The 20,095-nt window shown below is 38.4% G+C and overlaps 1 protein-coding gene across 3 annotated transcripts in view; it reads left to right on the forward strand.

The window, feature by feature from the left end:
- Positions 1-20,095, forward strand: part of RECK (reversion inducing cysteine rich protein with kazal motifs) — a 109,085-nt gene that overhangs the window by 49,060 nt on the left and 39,930 nt on the right. For all 3 annotated transcript variants that reach the window (XM_050938157.1, XM_050938158.1, XM_050938159.1), the window contains 5 exons: positions 11,384-11,417; positions 13,166-13,363; positions 13,688-13,955; positions 16,634-16,813; positions 17,917-18,129. In XM_050938157.1, coding sequence (XP_050794114.1) covers positions 11,384-11,417; positions 13,166-13,363; positions 13,688-13,955; positions 16,634-16,813; positions 17,917-18,129 — 893 coding nt within the window. The remainder of the gene's footprint in view (positions 1-11,383; positions 11,418-13,165; positions 13,364-13,687; positions 13,956-16,633; positions 16,814-17,916; positions 18,130-20,095) is intronic.

The raw sequence follows: 20,095 nt of genomic DNA on the forward strand, positions 1-20,095 counted from the left end.
GCCTGTGTGCAGCCATGGTCCCCCCACCACTCGCTGCACAGTGGATCGGACGAGTTAGCCTGACCGGGACAAGGACCACGGTGGCTCTCCCGATAAACTTGAGAAAGCACATTGCACACGCTCTGGCTGCAACTTTTCAAGAGATTACTGAGGCAGATTACAGAGACGTGATAGAGCAAATCAATGGGCTATTCCACGTTTAGGCATGCATGCAGGCAGCCATAACCCAAACCCTCCTCTCCCAAAACATAAAAATCTGCTTACCCCGAGCACGCTCCTCAGTTTCTTACTCACCAGCAACTTCCAGCTGCTGCGACTGGCTAGCCCCCTCCTGGCTTGAGAAGAGCTCCTGGCTGCATGCCTCCTGGGACTCCGGGGTGTCTCCCTCCACGCCAGTAGCCTCACTGTCGGCTTCCTCTACACCCTCCCCCACTTCTCCCTGCTCTGAACTCTCCATCGTGGTCCTCGGATTGGCAGTGGGGTCACACCCAAGTATGGCATCCAGCTCCTTGTAAAAACGGCAGGTTGTGGGGGCAGCTCCTGAGCGGCGATTTCCCTCACGGGCTTTGCAGTAAGCACTCCTCAGCTCTTTTATTTTGACCCTGCACTGCAACGCGTCCCGTTCATGGCCCCTTCTCAGCAAGGACTGCGATATCTGCCCATAGGTATCATAATTTCTCCTTCTGGAGCGCAGCTGTGCTTGCACAGCTTCCTCACCCCAAACACTGATGAGGTCCTGCAGCTCGGAATTGTTCCATGCTGGGGCTCGTTTGGGGCGTGGAGGCATGGTCGCTGATTGATTGAATGATTGATTGCACTCCACACCTGGCTGAGCAAACAGGAAGGGGATTTTTAAAATTCCCGGGGCATTTGAAGGAGGGGTCAGCTGAGCCCAGGGCAGTGGAGTGTGCATGATTACCAGAGAGGCTTCTAAGGTATGCTGGGATACCTCCTTATACCCCGGAGGTCAATAAAAGCGCTGTTGGGCATCCACACTTGCTCACCAGCACTGGATCACCAGCGCTGGAATCCCTCCACCTGAGGCTCGACCGAGTGTACAGACAGCGCTGCAACCAGAGAGTTGCAGCGCTGGCCGTGCTTTGCAAGTGTGGCCACATCCTAAGTTGCAGCGCTGTAACCCCCTCACCAGCGCTGCAACTCTCTAGTGTAGCCAAGCCCAGAGACAGGACAGTCCTCAGTCCGAACAAAACACAGAAATAATTACCTGACTAGATTCCTGATGTCAGATCCCGGGATCCCTACCAGAACAGAGTGGGAACCAACAGGTTCGATGGCGTAGACCTCACTGTGGCTGTGCGCCTTTCCGCTCTAGTGGGGGACCGCTTGGGCCAAATGCCCAGGTGCCGGCTGCCACGGTCATCCTACAAAAACAGTCAGGAATCACACAGCCCCAGTGAAGACGGTTGCCATCTCGGTGGAACCTCCAAATTGTCAAAGTTAGAATCAGGATTCACAATTTGTCAGACCACTCTGTTTATTAGCGCAGCGCTCCGCTAATAACATTCAGAATATGTGAGTGGCCATGCAAGGCCCAAACAGTCTTATTTATACAGATAAAAGAGCGGGAATTAGACAAAGGGACAAAAAAATCAAAACAGTAAAATTCACCTGGGGCACAGCATGCATATCCTATTTCCTTACTAACTGTTATCGATCTAAGGCTAATGCTTCCACCAATTGCCCTTAAACTGTGCAATTGTTCTATGTTAATGTCTGTATTCCTGACACCTGGTTGCAACATTCCAACAACTTTGCTTAAAGGTACAGACAACATTTCTTTAATCCTTTCTATTCTTACTATATAATTCATTCTACTTTCACACATCCAACTGTGATGATGGGAGACTATGAATCTGTGTGTGAAGGATAAAACATGTTTTTCTAGCTGCCCTTCATCTTATGGAGAATCATGATTTATTTGCAAATGACTTGAGACATGGCAAGAAGATCAGTAAAGGAAGGCATCTGTAGCGAAAACTGTCCCCTCAAAGTGGTGACACCATAATTTCCACAGAGACAATTCTGTTCTGTCCCATTCAAGAGTGGAGAATCATCCACTCAGTGACAGATACTTTTCTGTTAGATTAGAGTTAGCACTTCCTTCAGGCTTTTCATTCTCTGTGTCATCTTCACAATGTAATCAAGAAGATGAGACACATGGTATATATAAATCTTACATTTCTGAAGTAAGCTACCAATTTTCATGTTCTTCTTTTCTAGCCATGTCAATGGAACCACAGTTCACTCTGCCTATTTTATTTGGCCCTTATTTCAGATTAAGGATCAGATCCTTAATTAAAACCCTATCTGCTGACCCCACTCCTCCTGCCAAAAGCAGCATGATTAATTTAAACAATAAATGCTTACCAGAAGTGGAAAAAGTGCTATTCAAATTTCAGTAAAAGCTCTACAAGAGACGTGTTCCTTGAAATGGAAACAATCTTTGGTGCAAGCTTAAGACAATTTAAGCCTTCTGTCTATCTTACATCTTAATATTTGGATATGAAAGGTGACCTGGTTAGTTTTAGTAAGTCTGGGCAGGCTTTGGCCACTATCATGACACATCTATTAGTTAGTGTTGTCATCGTTTAACTTTCCAGGGCTCTTTGTCTTCATTCTTTCTTCCATTAAAAGACAGATGTTGTAAAGAACCTGTGGGGTTGGAAACAAGCCTCCCTGTTAGCCTGTCAAAATTGAAGTTCAGATTGTTTGTTTGGGTTTCCTATATAGTCTATTTCTGAAAATATTTTTGTTATTTTACATCATCTAGGAAAGTGAATAAGCTCTAGGCTTCAGTGGCTGACCCTCTTTTTCCTGTACTCCATAAGGTTTAAGTGGTCTTACACTCACATCTTAAATTCTTGGTGATGAGTCACTAAATCCGACTAAACCCAGTACATTTACCTCCTGGATTTCTTCTTCAACCTCACAATTTGCCATCGAATTTAGAGATTGAGAAGGCTTTGGTTAGTAATTTTGATAGAATGAAACCCTGCTACAAGTTTTCTAGAGTATTTGTAGTTGGGTATATGCCTAAATGGAAACTATTTAAATTGGTTAGTCTCTACACTCAAGCTGGTTAGTCTCTGCATTCCTGGTGTTGCGCAGGAAGAGCTCATTTTATCAGCTAACTGTGTCCACATATGGTAAACAATACAGATGCCATGATTGTCAGTGGGGGATCTAATGCAGGACTGTAAGCACCAAACACCGTAAGCACCAAACACCACATGCGCTTTCCATTTGCACTGTAAGAGTAATTCCATTAGCTGTCATTCTCCATTCAAGATGCAGGTTACTCAACAATTAAAAAAAAATGTATTCAGCACTGCAAACGCAGAAGCTTCTCTTCTGATACTGAAGGTTCCTTATGTAGACTAGTGTGCTTGACACTCTAATTTAGATCATTATCTGCAGCTGATGAGCTCCAAAAAGATCAAAACCAGTAGGTCCTGCAGTACTGGACAAAAGAACTTCAAAGATCTTCTAATACCGTAGAGAAATCTGAAAAATATCTCTGCAGAATAAACTCTGTTTGCCTTTTCCATTATTTGTTTAACTAGCTGCTATTACTTGAGACATTTTTTGTTACTAATTTAGCCTAGCTAGCATAAAGTGCATGTATGACAAACCTTATTCCTCCCTGGAAGTCATTATGCTATAGTGGTGATATCATAATTATTTGTGGAAAATACTGTATTACAAATTGAGGATTGCAACTTCACATACAGAAGAAGCTGCCAGAATAGATTCCTTTAAAACAGAGATCAGACTTTGGTGATAATGTTGTTTTGCAATCTTTGATCATTTAATGTAAAATAAGTATTTTGAAAATGGGGCACCATATGTGCTTTTTTTTCCTTTCTCTCTCAAAATTTTTTAGCCTCATTTTCCTATCTGACAGGTGATTTTGCTCTTCATATTCCTTTTTCTGCTCACTTTTTTTGTGTCGTCTTCTTTCCCTTCCTCCCCCCCCCCGCCCAATATCTCTGTTTTGTCCTTTCCTTTACCTTCTCTTTGCCTTCTTATCAGCCTTCTTCTCTCACAGTGCACTGTTACAAACTTATTATGGTAGGTGTAGATTCAGGAAGATGGTTGTGATGGCAGCTTTTTGATCATTTGATAGCTTGCTGGTGACTATGGCTCTAGTTTATAAAATCATGGTTAATAGCCCTTTTAAGACAAACTACAATTAAAGACATAGTCAGCTTAATTTACAGGTAACACAGTTCAATTTATGAACATATAGCAGTTCTTAGAATCATAGCAATGTTAGGGCTGGAAGAGACGTAATGATGTAATCTAGTCAAATCCGCAGCACTGAGACAGGATTAAGACTACCTGGACCATCTCTCTGATAGGTGGTTGTCTAACCTGTTATTAAAAACCTCCAGTAACGCAGATTCCACAACCTCCCTAGATAACTTCTCCCAGTGCTTAATTATTCTTATAGCTACACAATTTTTTTCTTACTGTCAAACCTAAATCTCCCCAGCTACATCTAATTTGATTACCTCTTATCCTACCCTGGGTGTACATTGAGAACAGTTGACCACTGTCCTCTTTACATATTTGAAGACTGGTATCATGTTCTCCCCTCACCCTAGTTTTCTCTAGAATGCCATCCTAATCATGTTTGTATAGCTGCATTCTACCATGTTGCCTAACTGTGTCTGTGTCTGTGCATTCTGGGAAACTGGCTAACCCCCAATAGCACAGAGCTGCACCATGTGGGTAATGCACTCTGAGATGCTCTACTATCCAGAAAGTGTAAAGGAAGGAGGACTGGCCCATTTGGTGCACAGACACAGTTAAGAGGTCCCGTCCATCTTGCAAAATGGAGAAAAAAAAAGTGTGCTGAACCAATTTCATGAAGATAACCATATCCCAGTGCAGATCGCTTGCTGAGGGGAAACACTGGTAGCTGTCATGGTTACTCAGAAAAAAATTGGTCGCCTTCTGTGTGATAAGAAGGCATGGTCAGAGCAAACCATTCCATTAACTGTGAGCACAAAATGGTTAAATGTTACTGTGTGGACCAGGCCTAAAAGTTGTAAAGGTGCTGTTCTCACTAAAAATTTTAAATGAGTTTGCAGCTAAACGTGGTTTGTGTCTGCACTCAACATGGTCAATATTCAGTTAGTAACTATGGCTGCTAATAATGTTGCATCCTTGCCAGCAGCGTGCTTTGCACATGATTGTCTTACTGTAATCCATTTGTAACACTGTTGCTTTATTATATGGACAGAAGCTGCTAACTGTGCCTAAGTGACTGATTTGTTGATCCTTCTGCCCTCCAGCTCCCTGTACAACCAGACATCTCAGAGTTTACTACCTTTGTGTATATTTTCTGGGCACGCTCCCCTTTGGGTACTATTGAATAGCTGCCCAGGTTTTCCCAGTATACATGGATACAAAGATGATCAGACAGCTTATTTGATGTGGATGCAAAAATGTAACTGACAGATGGTTGTGTTATAGGAAAAAGTCTGATATGTGGATAGATTAAAACATTTATTATAATCAGTTCAGATGATTGACAAAATGGTTACAAAACATAATTATAGAATGGATGTCCACTAGTACAATGTCTTAAATTTTATAAAATGTCTGGTGATTTTGGGTGCCAGTGTTTTTGGGTGCCCAGTTTGAAACATGTTAGAGCCTGATTTTCTATGGGCAGGTGCTCAGCACTTCTGAAAATCAGGTCCCCTTAAACTGTCCAAAATTTGAGGTTCCCCAAATCACTAGTCACTCTTGAAAATGTAGACCAATGACTTCATGTTCCTGACTTTTTTCCAGGACAGGCCTTTCATTTCTAAATGGGACTTTCCTGTCATGGTATTGGGGTTCAGTGGAGATTGGAGGTGTTCACAAATTTGTTAATTTTTTAATGAGACCATTATATTTGAAAAGTGCAGGGGTTGTAACCTAGAAGTATATTCATTTTTTTTCGAAACAAAGCTGCTGTCTTATAGCTCTAACCAAATGAGAAGAACAATATCTTTTCCAAACTAACAGTAAGTAGACATGTTGGAATGCTTTATCATTTCATGCTTAATTTATTTATTCATATAAAATTATCATCAGTGCAACACAGTACTAAAGGGGGGTCTTAAGGTGTATTAAGATTCTGAGTTGTTTCTAGAATGCTTCTTTGAAAATATTTTTAAAAAGCACAAGTTGGAGCTAGTCAAAATTTTGTTAATATTTTTGACAGTGTTTTTTGACAGAATCTATTTTGATTTTTGGCAAATTTTGACTTGTTTATTTAAAAAAAAATTGAGGGTTGTGGAAGAATCCATTTAGTTTTTTCATCTCCATACCCACCTTTTCAGGAGGGGAAAAGAGAAGGGTTTTTTTCCCCCCCCCCAAAAAAGTGTGCTTTTCCCTGTCTGTCGTTTTTCCAGTGGTGGAAAAAGTGAGGAAAGAACAGTTAAACTTCTAAATGCTAATCTTTTTGTTTTGATTTAATTAAAAAACCTGAATTTAAATTTCAAATTACAAAATATTTAATGAATTTTTTAAAAAGTTGACTAGCTCTAACTGTAGTTTGAAAAGAGAGTTCTCTTTCTTTCTTTTTTTCTTTCTACTACCTTAACCCTCAAAATTGTGTTAGTTATTTGATAAAGGGACAAACCCTATCCTTTTCATATCTAAAATTGGCTCATTGTGGTTCCACAGCATAAAGTTGGGGAAATGTTGGGAGCCTGTAGGTCCATACCCCACACTTGCTGTGGAACACAGCTCCTTTGAGGGCTCCCTGTGTTCCACCATGCTGAAGGCGTGGGGCCATTGGATCTGTGGCTATGCAGGGCTAGTGGATCTATGGTTATGCCGATCAATTTGCGGCCGCCCCTGCACCGATGGGGATGGGAAAGAGTTTCAAGGACATTATTGCAACCTTGAGGCTTTAGGAGCAATAATAGAATTGCTCCGTTTTTACTTTGCAGCTATAGGATGATGATTCTGTCTGTAACAAACCCTCTTGCCATGAGTTCTCTCTGTTTCTTCAGCCCAGTGGTGCAAGTATGGTGGTATGGTCCAGCATGCCACACCAGTAAGATATTTATAGCTGGTACTCTGTACTGGAAAGACAAAGGAGGAGCAGAACATGAGGCCACCGGCAGCTCCTCTGTCCTCCTCTGCCCCAGCCCTTCCATGCAGCTCTCTCTCCTGTCTGGAGTCCGTACAGCCCCACCGAAGGACAGGGCTAGGGGTTGGGGGGTCCAGCTGCGCTAGAGGAGCTGCCGGAGGCCCATGTTCTGCTCCTTTCACTCCTATGGTTCTGGAGAATCCTGAGGTTCAGAGGCGCAGCAGGAGGAGGACAGAGGCCCACTCCCAGGTAACATGGGATGGATCACGGGGAGAGCGTGGGGCCCTGAGCTGGGGGTGGGGAGGGGTCATGTGGGGAGGTCACATGCCCCTCCTTTAGCTGTTGCCCTGCAGTGTACTGATAAGAAATGAATTCTACTTGAACCACTGTCCCAGCCCAATTACTTGTTTGGGTGAAAGGGACAGGATTTGCCTCACAGGCAGGAAAGGGGTAAAATATAAAGTGAATCAGGTAAAAAATTGCTACCCAGAGGACTGAAATGAAGATTGATGTGGCAGCAGCAATAGTTTGTGGAAAGCTCTCAGCCATCAATGGTGAAAAAAACTGATGGAGGCATAATGAATGACTGCTGTGTACCTGGAAGTAAATATTAAAACAGTAACAGTACTAAAGATTTTTAGGGGAATAGTGGAAAAAATGAAGATAAAACTTGGATGCCTTTTTGGGGTAATGATACCGACCTTTGTAAAGACCTTTGATATCTACTGTTGACAAGCGGTATAATAGCTGGGTGGTGCTGATAGGTCTCAGTGGTAGCACCTCTCCTCTGTTGGTTTGATAGGCCTCATGCAGGGGATAGCTACCCAGTGAGATGCATTTCCTCTTATGTAATCATGGCTACACTTTAGGAAAGACCAATTTCTCATATTACTGTTGTTGTTTTTATGGCCTCCACAATATATTAGATGCTGCATAACCATGTAGGAAGACACGACCCCTGCTCTGTGGCACTTGCAATCTAAATAGACATACAAAGAGAAAACAAAAATAAACAACACCCTTCCCGCCCTCAAAAAAGACCAAAAGGTGTGGGATAGCTATGGGAAAGTATGACAGAATGTGAAGATCATGTGGCTACTTATGAATGTCTTTAGCATGAGTGTGTTTGGGGTTGAAATGGAAGAGAAGGAGATGGAACAAGAAAGGGAGCAGCATTAATGTTTTTCAGTTTTCTTATTTAAAATAGTCTTACACATAGAACATAATTTTACAATCTCTTCCCAAGAAAAGAAAAAAAAATGGGAACTTTGTACTTAATTTCACAGAGAGCAAGATTGGGACATTAGTGAAGGAAAATGGTCATCTGTTATGCACCTGTATTTAATGTGTCCACATTTGAATCAGTTGAAGTAAAATGTACAGATTTCATTTCTTAGTAGTTTATTCCTCCTTCCCCAGTTTTTCTTCTCTTCCAAGTCTTTCATTGGGATCTATGTATTTTAGCCTGATAGCTCTTTATTTTCTATTTAAGAAAGCCCCTATACAGCATCTGGTTTTCATTGAAGGTTCTGCTTTTTAATCAGTTCTCCAAGAATTCAAGATTCTCCCACTCTTGGGATAAGTGCGTTTCGGGTATATAAACTCAGAGCCTTCTAGAAAGCAGCATTTGTTGGGTCAGTATCCTTCCCCAACTTCTGGAGGTGTAAAAGGCAGGGTGACCTCAAACAATCTTTCCCTGTACCTTTTAACTGTTGAAGGCCCAAGTTTTCTGCAGGTATAACTCCACTGACTTCATAACATCCTTATTTTATAAAACCAAATTCTGCACCAAGTTAGACTTTACAGTGACTCTAGTTTAGTTAATAACATTTGTCATTAAAAACTATTATCTGGTCTTCTCAATTGAGACTGTTTTGGCCGTCAGAAGCCATCAAAGTAACTTCGTTGATTATAGTGATATTGCAGCAGCAGAGGTTTGCGCACTCACCTAGATACATCCTTTATCACTATTTTTTTCTCTTTTTGCATGCTTTTTTGTCTTTAAATAGTATAGTAAGTCAGTACTGTAATATGTGTTTCGGTTTTTTGTCTTTTTAAATTGCTGGGCCTGTGCTATGGCAGTTCCTTCTTAGGCTGCTTCCGTTTTCTCAGAGTCAGTCTTCCTGTTTGGGTGATTTTTTTCCCCAAGGGTGTATATCTAGAGGACGTGATCTTGGCGTTGTTTATTTACTATGGTAAATAATGTAATCATTTTTTCCTATTTTAGTTTGAGACATAAAGAGACAAGGTTTGTCTTAAAGCTTCTGCTGAGCAAAAATCTAGATCGATAAGATCAGGTGAAGAGTTCTAATGAAATTTGTAATTGATCAGATTAGAAACACTGAATTCAGGTTTGGTCCAGTATTTAGGTTTTATAAAAATAAGGTTCAAAACACCGATAATAAAATTGTTTCCATTTAAAATATTCTAACAGAAAAAGGGATTTTTAAACAAACATTTTCTTGCAGCGTTTTTGTCCATACGTTGTTACATTGGTGAGAGTCAGGTATGAGTCAGAAATGAAAAATGAATAAATTAATTTTTGTTTGACTTTTCACTGAGAGAAGTGCCAAAAGAAAATAAGTTCAATAATGAAAAATAAATAAGATTTGCAAAAATTATTTCATTTCTATTAAGCTAAGGTGGACAAAGGTCGCTTTAAAAAAGATTTTTTATTCTAATTGTTGGCATTAAGCTTTTATTTCAAAGAAAATCTGCTGGCAGAAGCACATGCTTTTGTTATTGTGTTGGCATACATGATCATTAATATACAAGTATAACAAATCAGATGCTCAGAACTTTGCCTCCATGTGACAAAAAATTAGCCAAACATTTTATATTTAGGAGTAAAATCAGTGAGGTGTTTTTTTTTGTGGGAACATAGGAATGTGGGAATTGAAATCACCTCACAGTTAACCGCGTCTGCATCCTGTTATTGCAGGCAACTCCATTTTATTGTCCAGTTCCTAAATTTATCAAGATCAATTTTAAAATTAGGTAATTACACCCTACTGCCTAAGTAATATCAGCATTTAAAGGTTCTGTACACACAGATTACTTATTCACGTCCATAAGAGCTGATTACTTATTCATGTCTGTAAACACAGGCTGAGGTGGCCAATATGGCTTACTGCTTAGAAGGCTGGCCTTGCAATGAGGTCATGTGGCTTTCCCCAGTTGCTTCTTGGGGATTAGAATACAAAATCTGCCTGCCACCTAGTTATTGGTTTTAACTGGTAAGACATGTTATTGTCAAGTTTGTGTGTCCATTTTGTGTTTGCACACCAGATTTATCTTTCTCATTTTAGATGAGAAAACACTTTCTTTGTATTTCCCTGAACTTTTAAAATATTTTCTAAAGGTTTTGGTGACAGTAATATTATTGTTCTGTACCATAACTGTCATGTCACATGAACTTGTAAATTTTTTTAATTTTTCCTGCTCTTTGTACTTTCATTTGCCTCCAAAGGATAGGACTCGCTGAGGGCCCTAGCCTTCCATGCATACCGATTCCTTATGCAAGCTAAACTCCCATGGATTTCTGTGAGAGTTTAGACCGCAGGATTTGTCCCTAAATTAACAGTCATTAGTATAGTGTTTGCATATCCTATGCCGTATATTTGAAGTAGTTTATGAAGATCTTTCTGTCTAGGTCAGGGGTCAGCAACCTTTCAGAAGTGGTGTGCCAAGTCTTCATTTATTCACTCTTGATTTAAGGTTTCGTGTGCCAGTAATACATTTTAACATTTTTTAGAAGGTCTCTTTCTACAAGTCTATAATAATATATAACCAAACTATTGTTGTATGTAATGTAAATAAGGTTTTTTAAATGTTTAAGAAGCTTAATTTAAAATTAAATTAAAATGCAGACCCCCGCTGGACTAGTGGCCAGGACCTGGGCAGTGTGAGTGCCACTGAAAACCAGCTCGCGTGCCACCTTTGGCACGTGTGCCATAGGTTGCCTACCCCTGATCTAGGTGATTGATCTTCCTATATGTTCCATTAAAATATATGCAAAAAGAATTTGGAATAATACATGGTCTTTTTAAAATTCTTTTTATTTACCTCATTTTTAAGCAAATATGCCCTTTTATCCATTATACACTTCTACTTGTGCTATTTAGATACAACTTAACAGTAGAATGTTTCTTTAATGAATTCCATTTTGTTAAACAAATAATGTGTAATGTTAAGAAATTGCTGAACACTTCTATTGATATGTGAAATTCTTTGTTCTTTGGTAATTGTTTTTTGTTTTGTTTGCAGAATGCTCTTTTTAGTTGCATTAGCAGAAACGAGAGTAAGTATTCTCTATATAGTTAAATTTATTAATATTTATTTTTGTGCATTTTTATTTTCCCTTCTGTATTCTCAGTATTTATACCCCGGCACCTGCAAGGGATATGTGTGTGTGTGGGGGGGAGATGGAGGAGTAGGAGGGAGCTCATGAGTGAAATAAATGGGAATATTCACATGAGTAAAGTTATATGCTTAAGTGTTTGCAGGATCGTGTGTGTATTTTTGTTTATATATTAGTTTAGATGTGAATGTGTATATCTGTTTATCTTCTCTATTTTTGCTTTGTTTTTATTTCTAGGGGCATTTGAACAGTTTCTTAGAAGTTCATCTGTTTCTGCTACTTTACTTCATTTTATGGTTTAAAGTGAAAAATAAGTAACAGGCATAGATGAAACTTTGATCAACAAATTACTGTCTTGCCACAAATGGATGGAGGGGAAGAAATGAAAAAAAGTTACACACATGGAATTCTCTCTTGATAAAACATTTTTCAGGAAGTGTCTGTGTGTATTTAATAATGTGGCAGCAAATATTTTTATGTGAATGAGCCAGATTTATTCAATCTCTTGTTTTTTGAATTGGAGTGTAACCTTTTGTAACTTATGTTGCAATGTCCCCAATTAATATTAAGTTGTTAGAGATAAGAGTGCAATAACACCCAACTTAGTTTTTAGGTTCCAACATCTAGGTCAGTAACAGAAAAATTTATTTAGATCACTGATTGACACTTTGATCAAACCAACCTTTATTTAAAAGGAAAATGATTAGTTAAACAGGCATGCAGTTCTCTCTTACACAGTACAACAATTATACTTACACTTTTTCATCTTTGAGTTATGAATGGGTGATCAGTCCACTGACTGAAGTACAGTTTTATATTCCTGGAACTTAATGGTATCCTTTTTTATGTTAATTGGAGCACTCTTGCAATTTAGCAAAACTACTCCTTTTGTAATCTGTTATAATACTAATGAACATTAAACTGCCCCATAGCATAATTATAGTTTTGCCGCCTTCTTTTTGGCTCTTTACATTACACATTATTTGAATTAATATCTGGGCTAAAGTTCTTCCCATACTATCAATACAGATAGCATTTTAATAAAACATCCACAATTCTTAAAAACAATCATTAAAAAGCTTGCTCAAGCTTGTTATAAGCAAAGCATAACGGCAACATTACCCTGCGTCATGTTCTTGCTAACTTATACTTTCCCATAATACTGTATCTCCAATTTATCTCTAACTTTCTCACACTAACAACTTTCGTTTTCCAGACCCCTGTACGCTTAGGCCCCAAACCTAACTTCTGCTTATTTCTTAACCTAAGTTATCCTAGAGAGTTCAGAGGTCAGCTGCTCTCTTTTAGTCTTTAATGTGTATATTCTAATTGTACTATAATACGTGTATGGTTGTATTACAGATATGTAAAAGCAAAATAACTGGATCTAAAATCTGATTGTCACCAAAACTCTCTCAAGCCCAAGACTAGCTGTAATGATTTTTCCACTCTTAGTAAACCCAGAAAATATTGGCCCCTTTAGCAGCCTGCAGACCCACACAATTTCCATGTGTCTGATAATTATTTTAGTAGAGTTTGCAAAAATGGGGTCCTTCTTTAGAATAGGAAGTAGTATGAATGTCATTCTAAGTCTTTAAGTGAATTTATTGGTGGAGTATGTATGTTCTTTTTCTATATATTTGTTTCTGTGCACAGGAACACATAGTTGTTTTTTCTTGTGTTTCCAGTGGGATCAGTTTGTTGCAGTTATGCAGGACATCATACAAACTGCCGGGAATATTGTCAAGCAATTTTTCGGACAGACTCTTCTCCCGGTCCTTCACAAATAAAAGCAGTTGAAAGTTACTGTGCCTCTATTAGCCCTCAGTTAATACACTGCGTGAACAACTACACACAGTCATATCCAATGAGAAACCCTACAGATAGTAAGTAAAACATTATAAAATGTTTGTATAACATTAAAACAAAATTGAAATGGAATTTATAATATATTGTTAGATTTTTGGAGTGAGCGTTATTAATTGTTATTATCTATTAATGCCATAGATCACTCTCTGCTTCTCTTCAGAGGGCTCAGTCTGCTAGTATTTACAACTAAAGAAGCGTCTGCTTGCCATTGTTGTTGATTTTATTTAAAATGTTTATCAACACATCTTAATGTAAAGCACCGTGGTAAAGAGTACGTTTGTTGTTGTCATTAGATAGCTGCCAGCTGATAGATGACAATTTTTATTCTTTTGAATATTTAGGTTTGTATTGCTGTGACAGAGCAGAAGATTATATGTGCCAAAGTGCTTGTAAAAAGATTCTGATGTCGAAGAAAACAGAACTTGAAATTGTGGATGGACTTATAGAAGGATGTAAAACAATGCCTCTGCCTCAAGATCCACTCTGGCAGTGTTTCCTTGAGAGTTCAAGGTCTGTTCACCCGGGCGTCACTGTGCATCCTCCTCCTTCAACAGGCCTTGATGGGGCTAAATTGCATTGCTGTTCTAAAGCAAACACTTCCACATGTAGGTGAGTAGCCTTTTTTGTTACTCCTCCCTTGTTATAAACAATTAATAGTGAAAATGCTCCAGAAGCTTCCCAGGTGACAGATGTTCTCATTCATGTTTCAAATTGGGGTGGTTTGTAGAAGTTCAGCAAATTGGCTCCTCTGTGATGTCAGTCATCTTGTGCTCCAGTCTTAACATTCATGAAATAACATCTTTCAGCTAGAGCTATTCCTTTTATCCCAGGTGAGTACCAAGCAAATTTAGGAGAAACACCCAATAAATATGCTGTACCCATTGTTGCTGAGTGCAGTGGCAGATACTGGGGCAGGATGAAGTGGGGCATTTAGTTGCTGTTAAGAATTAATGGGGGAATAGCTTCAACTACATATATTTTTTCCAATTTGACTCATCACAAATATGCTTGAAAAACTTGCCAATATGGCCTTTACCAGCGAAAGCTGTGTAGTGATTCTGAATTAGAACTGAGCAAACAGTTCACAACTTATAATTTATTCTAACAGTATGAGTTTTTTTCTGGTCTCATATGTCCATGCACCATTTAATGCTTGAATAATTAATTTGTAATTATTAAAATGATTAATTAATTGAATCAGTTAAACATAACTGTTGTGTAGTTTGTGGCATAGGTTACCTACATTATTGTACAAATTATGTAGTCATTTATTATAATCCAAGTTTACCCCATGTTGGAGAGCTAAATCGTCCAGTGAGATTACAGAAACAATACTATGTAACCTAAGCAAGTCACAGTAGTGTCAGTTGTGAATTTTACAATCATTAACAATTTGAAATTCGCTTGTGGCAAATATTCAAGCTAAACAATGTGTTTTGCAGACATTTGCCATAATAAAGTTTAAATGTGTTAATGTCCCCAGAAAGCAGACCCCAAAAGGTTGCAGTAAAATGAAAATTCACTTTTGAATTCTATATTTTGAGATTTGTTTTGTCTACTTGCTTGGATTTTCTATAAATGTTCCATTCAGTTTTCCCTCTATATTTGATTCTCAGCTGTTGTTTATTAAATTTGGTTAAAACTGTAGGTATAGCAGGTCAAGGTTCCAATAATAAACCGCTACTTCTTTCAAAATTAAATGTTTGTCTGCAAAGCCACTTAATTTACTGTGTAAAATCTAAGCTCAGCAAGAGATTTGGGTTTTTTTGGAATTCGTATGATTCAGAAACACCTTCAGTGCTATAAGTGAATTTAGTCTGAATGTTTTCGCTTTATTTTAACGTGCGTTTGGGAGAAGACTCAAATACCTGAAAGATACGATGCCAATGGCTAATTTTATGATTTTTCATTAGGCTTTCAGGCTATGATGATGATAAAAGAACATTATTAAGGTTGCAGAGTCATGCAGTCAAAAGTTAGGAAATGCCAGAAATAAGGTTGCTTGTGCAACCTTAGTTTTGTATGTAAGAGGATGCTCTGTGGGGATGGTGCACGCACAATCTGTTCCACACTAGAAATGTAAAAAAACTTGAGCATGGTCTGTCGGCAATTGTAGCTGATAAAACCAAATAAATCTATTGAGCATGTACAAACTGTAATTTTTCCCCATGGCTTATAACTAGGCAAAATTTGGCTGAATTTTCATGGAGATGGCAAAATACACAACACTGATAGAAAGGTCACCTCCTTAAATTTGGCTGAGTCCCTACTCCAAAGCACGCAGGCGCTAGAGCTGTTCACAAAAAAGTCACCAGACTTTAACATGGGTAAAACAGTGTGTTCTCCCCTGCCCCCAATCTCGTTCTCTGAACAGCTAAACTGTTCTGACTGAAAATTTTTGAAAAAAATTCTACCTGAGGGAGACATAAAATATGTAAAATTTCATCCCAAATGGGTACGTTTGGCAAAGTTATAAGCTGCTGAAAACAGGATCTTATAATGGGAGGTATGTCCTGGAATTATGCAATGCTGCTTCTCCTCCAAGATAGAACAATCAATATCATATCCCTTCTGTTATTTACTTAATTTGATGTTAAATTCTCAGTTTGTTTTAGTCTGCCTTCAGTTTTTTAATACGCTGCAGATTTTTATATTTCAATGTGGAATTGTATAGTAGTTATCTAGAAGGGAAAGCTGGATGTCTTGACAGCTGGGTAAGGGACAACTGTAGTGTTTGCCACCCAGGATGTGTGTAAAGTGGTGAGAGTATTTTTGGACCATGAAAACAGCTGAACTCCTCAAGCTTTGGGTACTAGGGGAAGACAGACATCTTCTCTTGCTCCCCATTTTGGACATGAGTGTATATAATTTGAAATTGAGAGATGGGATTAGAAATTTTCCCCTCTTTATTGCCATCTGAGTTATCACCCACAGAAAGGGGTGGGGCGATTCTCACCTCAGAGTTACTGTTTCAGGCTCTCTGCAAACTTCACTGGGTATCTTTGCATTGGTTGTACCCACTTCACATTTTGACATTTTCTTCACAAGCATCACAGCTAGATGGTTACTTTGATTTTTAAATGAAAGCTCCTCACTCTGGAGAACACTTGAATGGTCTGTCTGCAGCCACATATGGGACCCGATCCTGAAAACTGCCTGGATGTCAAAAACCAAAAACTTAAGTGAGAATTTTGAAGGATGTGGGCTTTCATGATGAGGACCTGTAGTTTCTTTTTGTATGGTACAAGACTTCTGAAAAATTGTTTTCATTTTAATTTGTTTTTCAGGGAGTTGTGCACTAAACTTTATAGCACAAGCTGGGGCAATACACAGAGTTGGCAAGAATTTGATCGCATTTGTGAGTACAGCCCAGTTGAAGTTTCCATGTTGACCTGTTTAGCAGACGTACGAGAACCTTGTCAACTGGGCTGTAGAAATCTCACTTACTGCACTAATTTTAATAACAGGTAGGAGAAATGTATTAAATATTTCATAAAGCAATTCCTGTGTGTTGAGTAAATTTTTTTTCAGATTTATATGCTTCATGTTGTAGGTTTTTTCCACAAAGATTGTTTTGTAATCAGAGAGTGAGTTTTTTAATTTAATTATTAAAGTAAAATCTTTTTAGAAAGGTTCTTGAGAAAGTGTTTAATTTTGAAACACAAAGCACACTTCAGAAAGACATATTCAGTGCTATCATGATGCGGCTGATTTGGAATAAAAGTTTGTGTGTAGTAAAATCTTGCTACTTGTTAGTAAAATGTTTTCCCCAACTGTTCATTGTTCAGACAAATAGACATTCCTTGCTCGTTGTTGTTTTGTTTTAGATATGTATCTGTCTGTTTCTACACATAAGAATAAAGTTTCCACAAATGTTCTTAAAATTCATTGCTCTGCCATTTATGAAACAAAACCTGGACCTTTTTTAAAAGCAAAAAAACTGGGTTATCTTAAATACTATATACCATACATTGCAAAATGTAGCCAAAATACATAGTGTTTCACATTACATTTTAAAATTTTCCTGAGAGAGCACTAGAATGTCTCATAACGATCTGTTCTTTTTCAGAATTCTTATTCTTTCAGAAATATAAAAATCAGAGTTGTATTCAGGGATCTTTTTAAAAAAGAACTGAATTTTCCCAGCGCATTGTGGTGGTGGTGAATGTGCTCTGAAAGAATACAAATGTATTCATTTTTAACCTTGTCCCCTATTTAGTTATGTAATATATGTAAAAATAAGGTACAGGATCACTAATGAATACATCAACAATTTTAAATGTATATATGAAAGTCTGTCACTGAGTTAGATCCCTCCAACTTTGTCTAGGAATTACAGATAATGATATAGACACAACAGGTGAAATCCTTTGAACACTTTATTTTCTCATTTTTATTACTTTTAAGGTAGCTTCTTGAAATAATTTTTAAAACTCATTTCCTTTCAGGTGTTCACAATTGTCTTTTATACCACTATTACACATAGCACAGGGTTGTAGAATTTGTTTTATAAAGTAAATTTATTTTTTCCCTGCTGTATAAAGATGCTATATTAATTTTTTCCTTTAAGACCAACAGAACTTTTTAGAAGCTGCAATGCTCAGTCAGACCAAGGAGCCATGAATGACATGAAGCTTTGGGAGAAAGGAAGTATTAAGATGCCATTTATAAACATTCCTGTTCTTGACATTAAAAAATGCCAACCAGAAACATGGAAGGCAATTGCTTGCTCACTGCAGATTAAACCTTGTCATAGTAAATCTAGAGGAAGTATTATCTGCAAGTAAGTACATTCATAAGTCTTTTTAACTTCAGTAGTTTTTCAGTTTACATATAAACCAAAACCACAATCTACTATAGTACTGAGTTTGGCTTGTGTTAGAAAAGGCAAATACAGAAGGAATGTGATATTGAATAGTTGATGTACTTCCAGTAAAGTCAATGGGAGTTGAAAGTCCTAAACCTTTACCTGAATAGAATGTGGAGAAGAATCTCTCCGTATTTCTATTATAAAGGTCATTTTTCAGGTTTTTACATCCTGCTTTACGTATATAAATATACAGGACAGAGGTTGGAAGGGCAAACAGTGGTGCAGAAGAGACTTGTCCAAGGTCACAGCAGATCAGTGTAACAGTTGGAGAGGACCCACGTCTTCTTATTCCCAGGAAGGTGTTCTTTCCACTAGACCATTCTGCCTCTCCTAGGCAGACTAAATTATATATGTTATATATAAAACATTTCTCTGCAAGACTACTGCCTGTCTGTTTTTTCTTGATTACTGCAGTGCTTGAATTGGGGGAGAGTGGAAACTCTTCATCTCCTACCTGAGTTGCATTCAGTACAGATATTCTTTCTTTCTTTCTTTCTTTCTTTCTTTCTTTCTTTCTTTTAGTGATGTGATCATCCTCTTTCCCCTTTCCTGGTGTGGGGATTTGCAGTCAAATGTAGGACAAGTAACAAAACATAATTTACTAACCTTCAAATTGTTTTTTTCCCCCATTCTTTCATTTGATTCTCGGTCTCCTTTCATCTCCGACTTTCATTCTTTTAAATACTTAACACTTTCGTCCTCCTTTTTTTCCATTGTTTTCTTTCCTCTTTATTGTTTTACTGTCCTTTTTATTTTCTGTCCCCATGCTTTCTCTCCACCATAATTTTTTTTCTCTGTCATTAGCTTCGTTGTTTCCCCACATGTATTAATAATTTTTAAGTATTCTTAATCGCTCTTGAGGGAGCAGAGTTTGTATTTTCCGGCTGGTATTGGCTTCTGGCTGCAGCCAATGCTCTGTGGATGCTCTCTGGGTGGTATCACAATTCCCACACAAATGATGCTGGATGAGTTGTATTGTCCTAGTTCTTGCCCTTTCCAATCATTAGGCGTGAAAGTGAGGTGTGGGCCACATCAATAGTAAAGGGGGAAAAACCACCGCCTCTGACAGGAGCAGCAAAGGAAGACACGGCCATTCTTTTTGAGCTCCACATGCGTGCTAAGTATGTGGGGAGTTGTGACACTCTCCGCAGAGCACCCAGAACCATAAGGCATTATGTTACCTTTCCGCAGCAGCAAGAGTGAGTTTTTTCTGGGTCTTAAACAATGTGTCAGCTCCTTGCCACACCAGTCTGTCCACCTCACCAGCAAACCAGTGAACAGGTTCCCGAGTTTCCCAGGACAGCTCTGTGCTGTGTCCAGTCCCTCTTAGTGAACACTTACAGAAATTATTAAGTTTTCTGCCCCCAAGGAGACAGTGCACACACCCGCCTGTCGGTTTAGCTGAGGACTTGCACTTTACTTCATTATAACAGCACTGAGATGATTTATGGTAAAACTAAGAATAAATGTATCAATAAAGAACGTAGATTTAAGTGATACTAAGCAAGAGAAAAGGAGACAGGTATGAATACAAACAAAACAAAATAAAACACACTTTCTAGTGTTGAAGTTGTAACTTTAGCAAGCTACAACTTGGATTAAACAGCTTTCTTGCTCAATTCAAACTACTGGCATCATCAGCCCTTGACAAAGAGAATCTAGCGGTCACAGAATGAGAGGATGCTGGCTCTTTGTCCTCTAAGTGATGGATAACTAGAACATCTTTTTCCTCCCCTTGTATTTTCTAAAGTCTATAGTCTTTGTATAAAGAGTCAATACTTCCTGGGGTTCAGAGTCTGGCGTTTCCCCTGGTGTGCTCACCCAGGTGTTTCCTCCCTCTCTTGTTAGCCTGATTGCTTTTTTCCTTGTATGTAAATGT

This window comes from Gopherus flavomarginatus, chromosome 2, assembly GCF_025201925.1.
Source record: "Gopherus flavomarginatus isolate rGopFla2 chromosome 2, rGopFla2.mat.asm, whole genome shotgun sequence".
NCBI lineage: Eukaryota > Metazoa > Chordata > Testudines > Testudinidae > Gopherus > Gopherus flavomarginatus.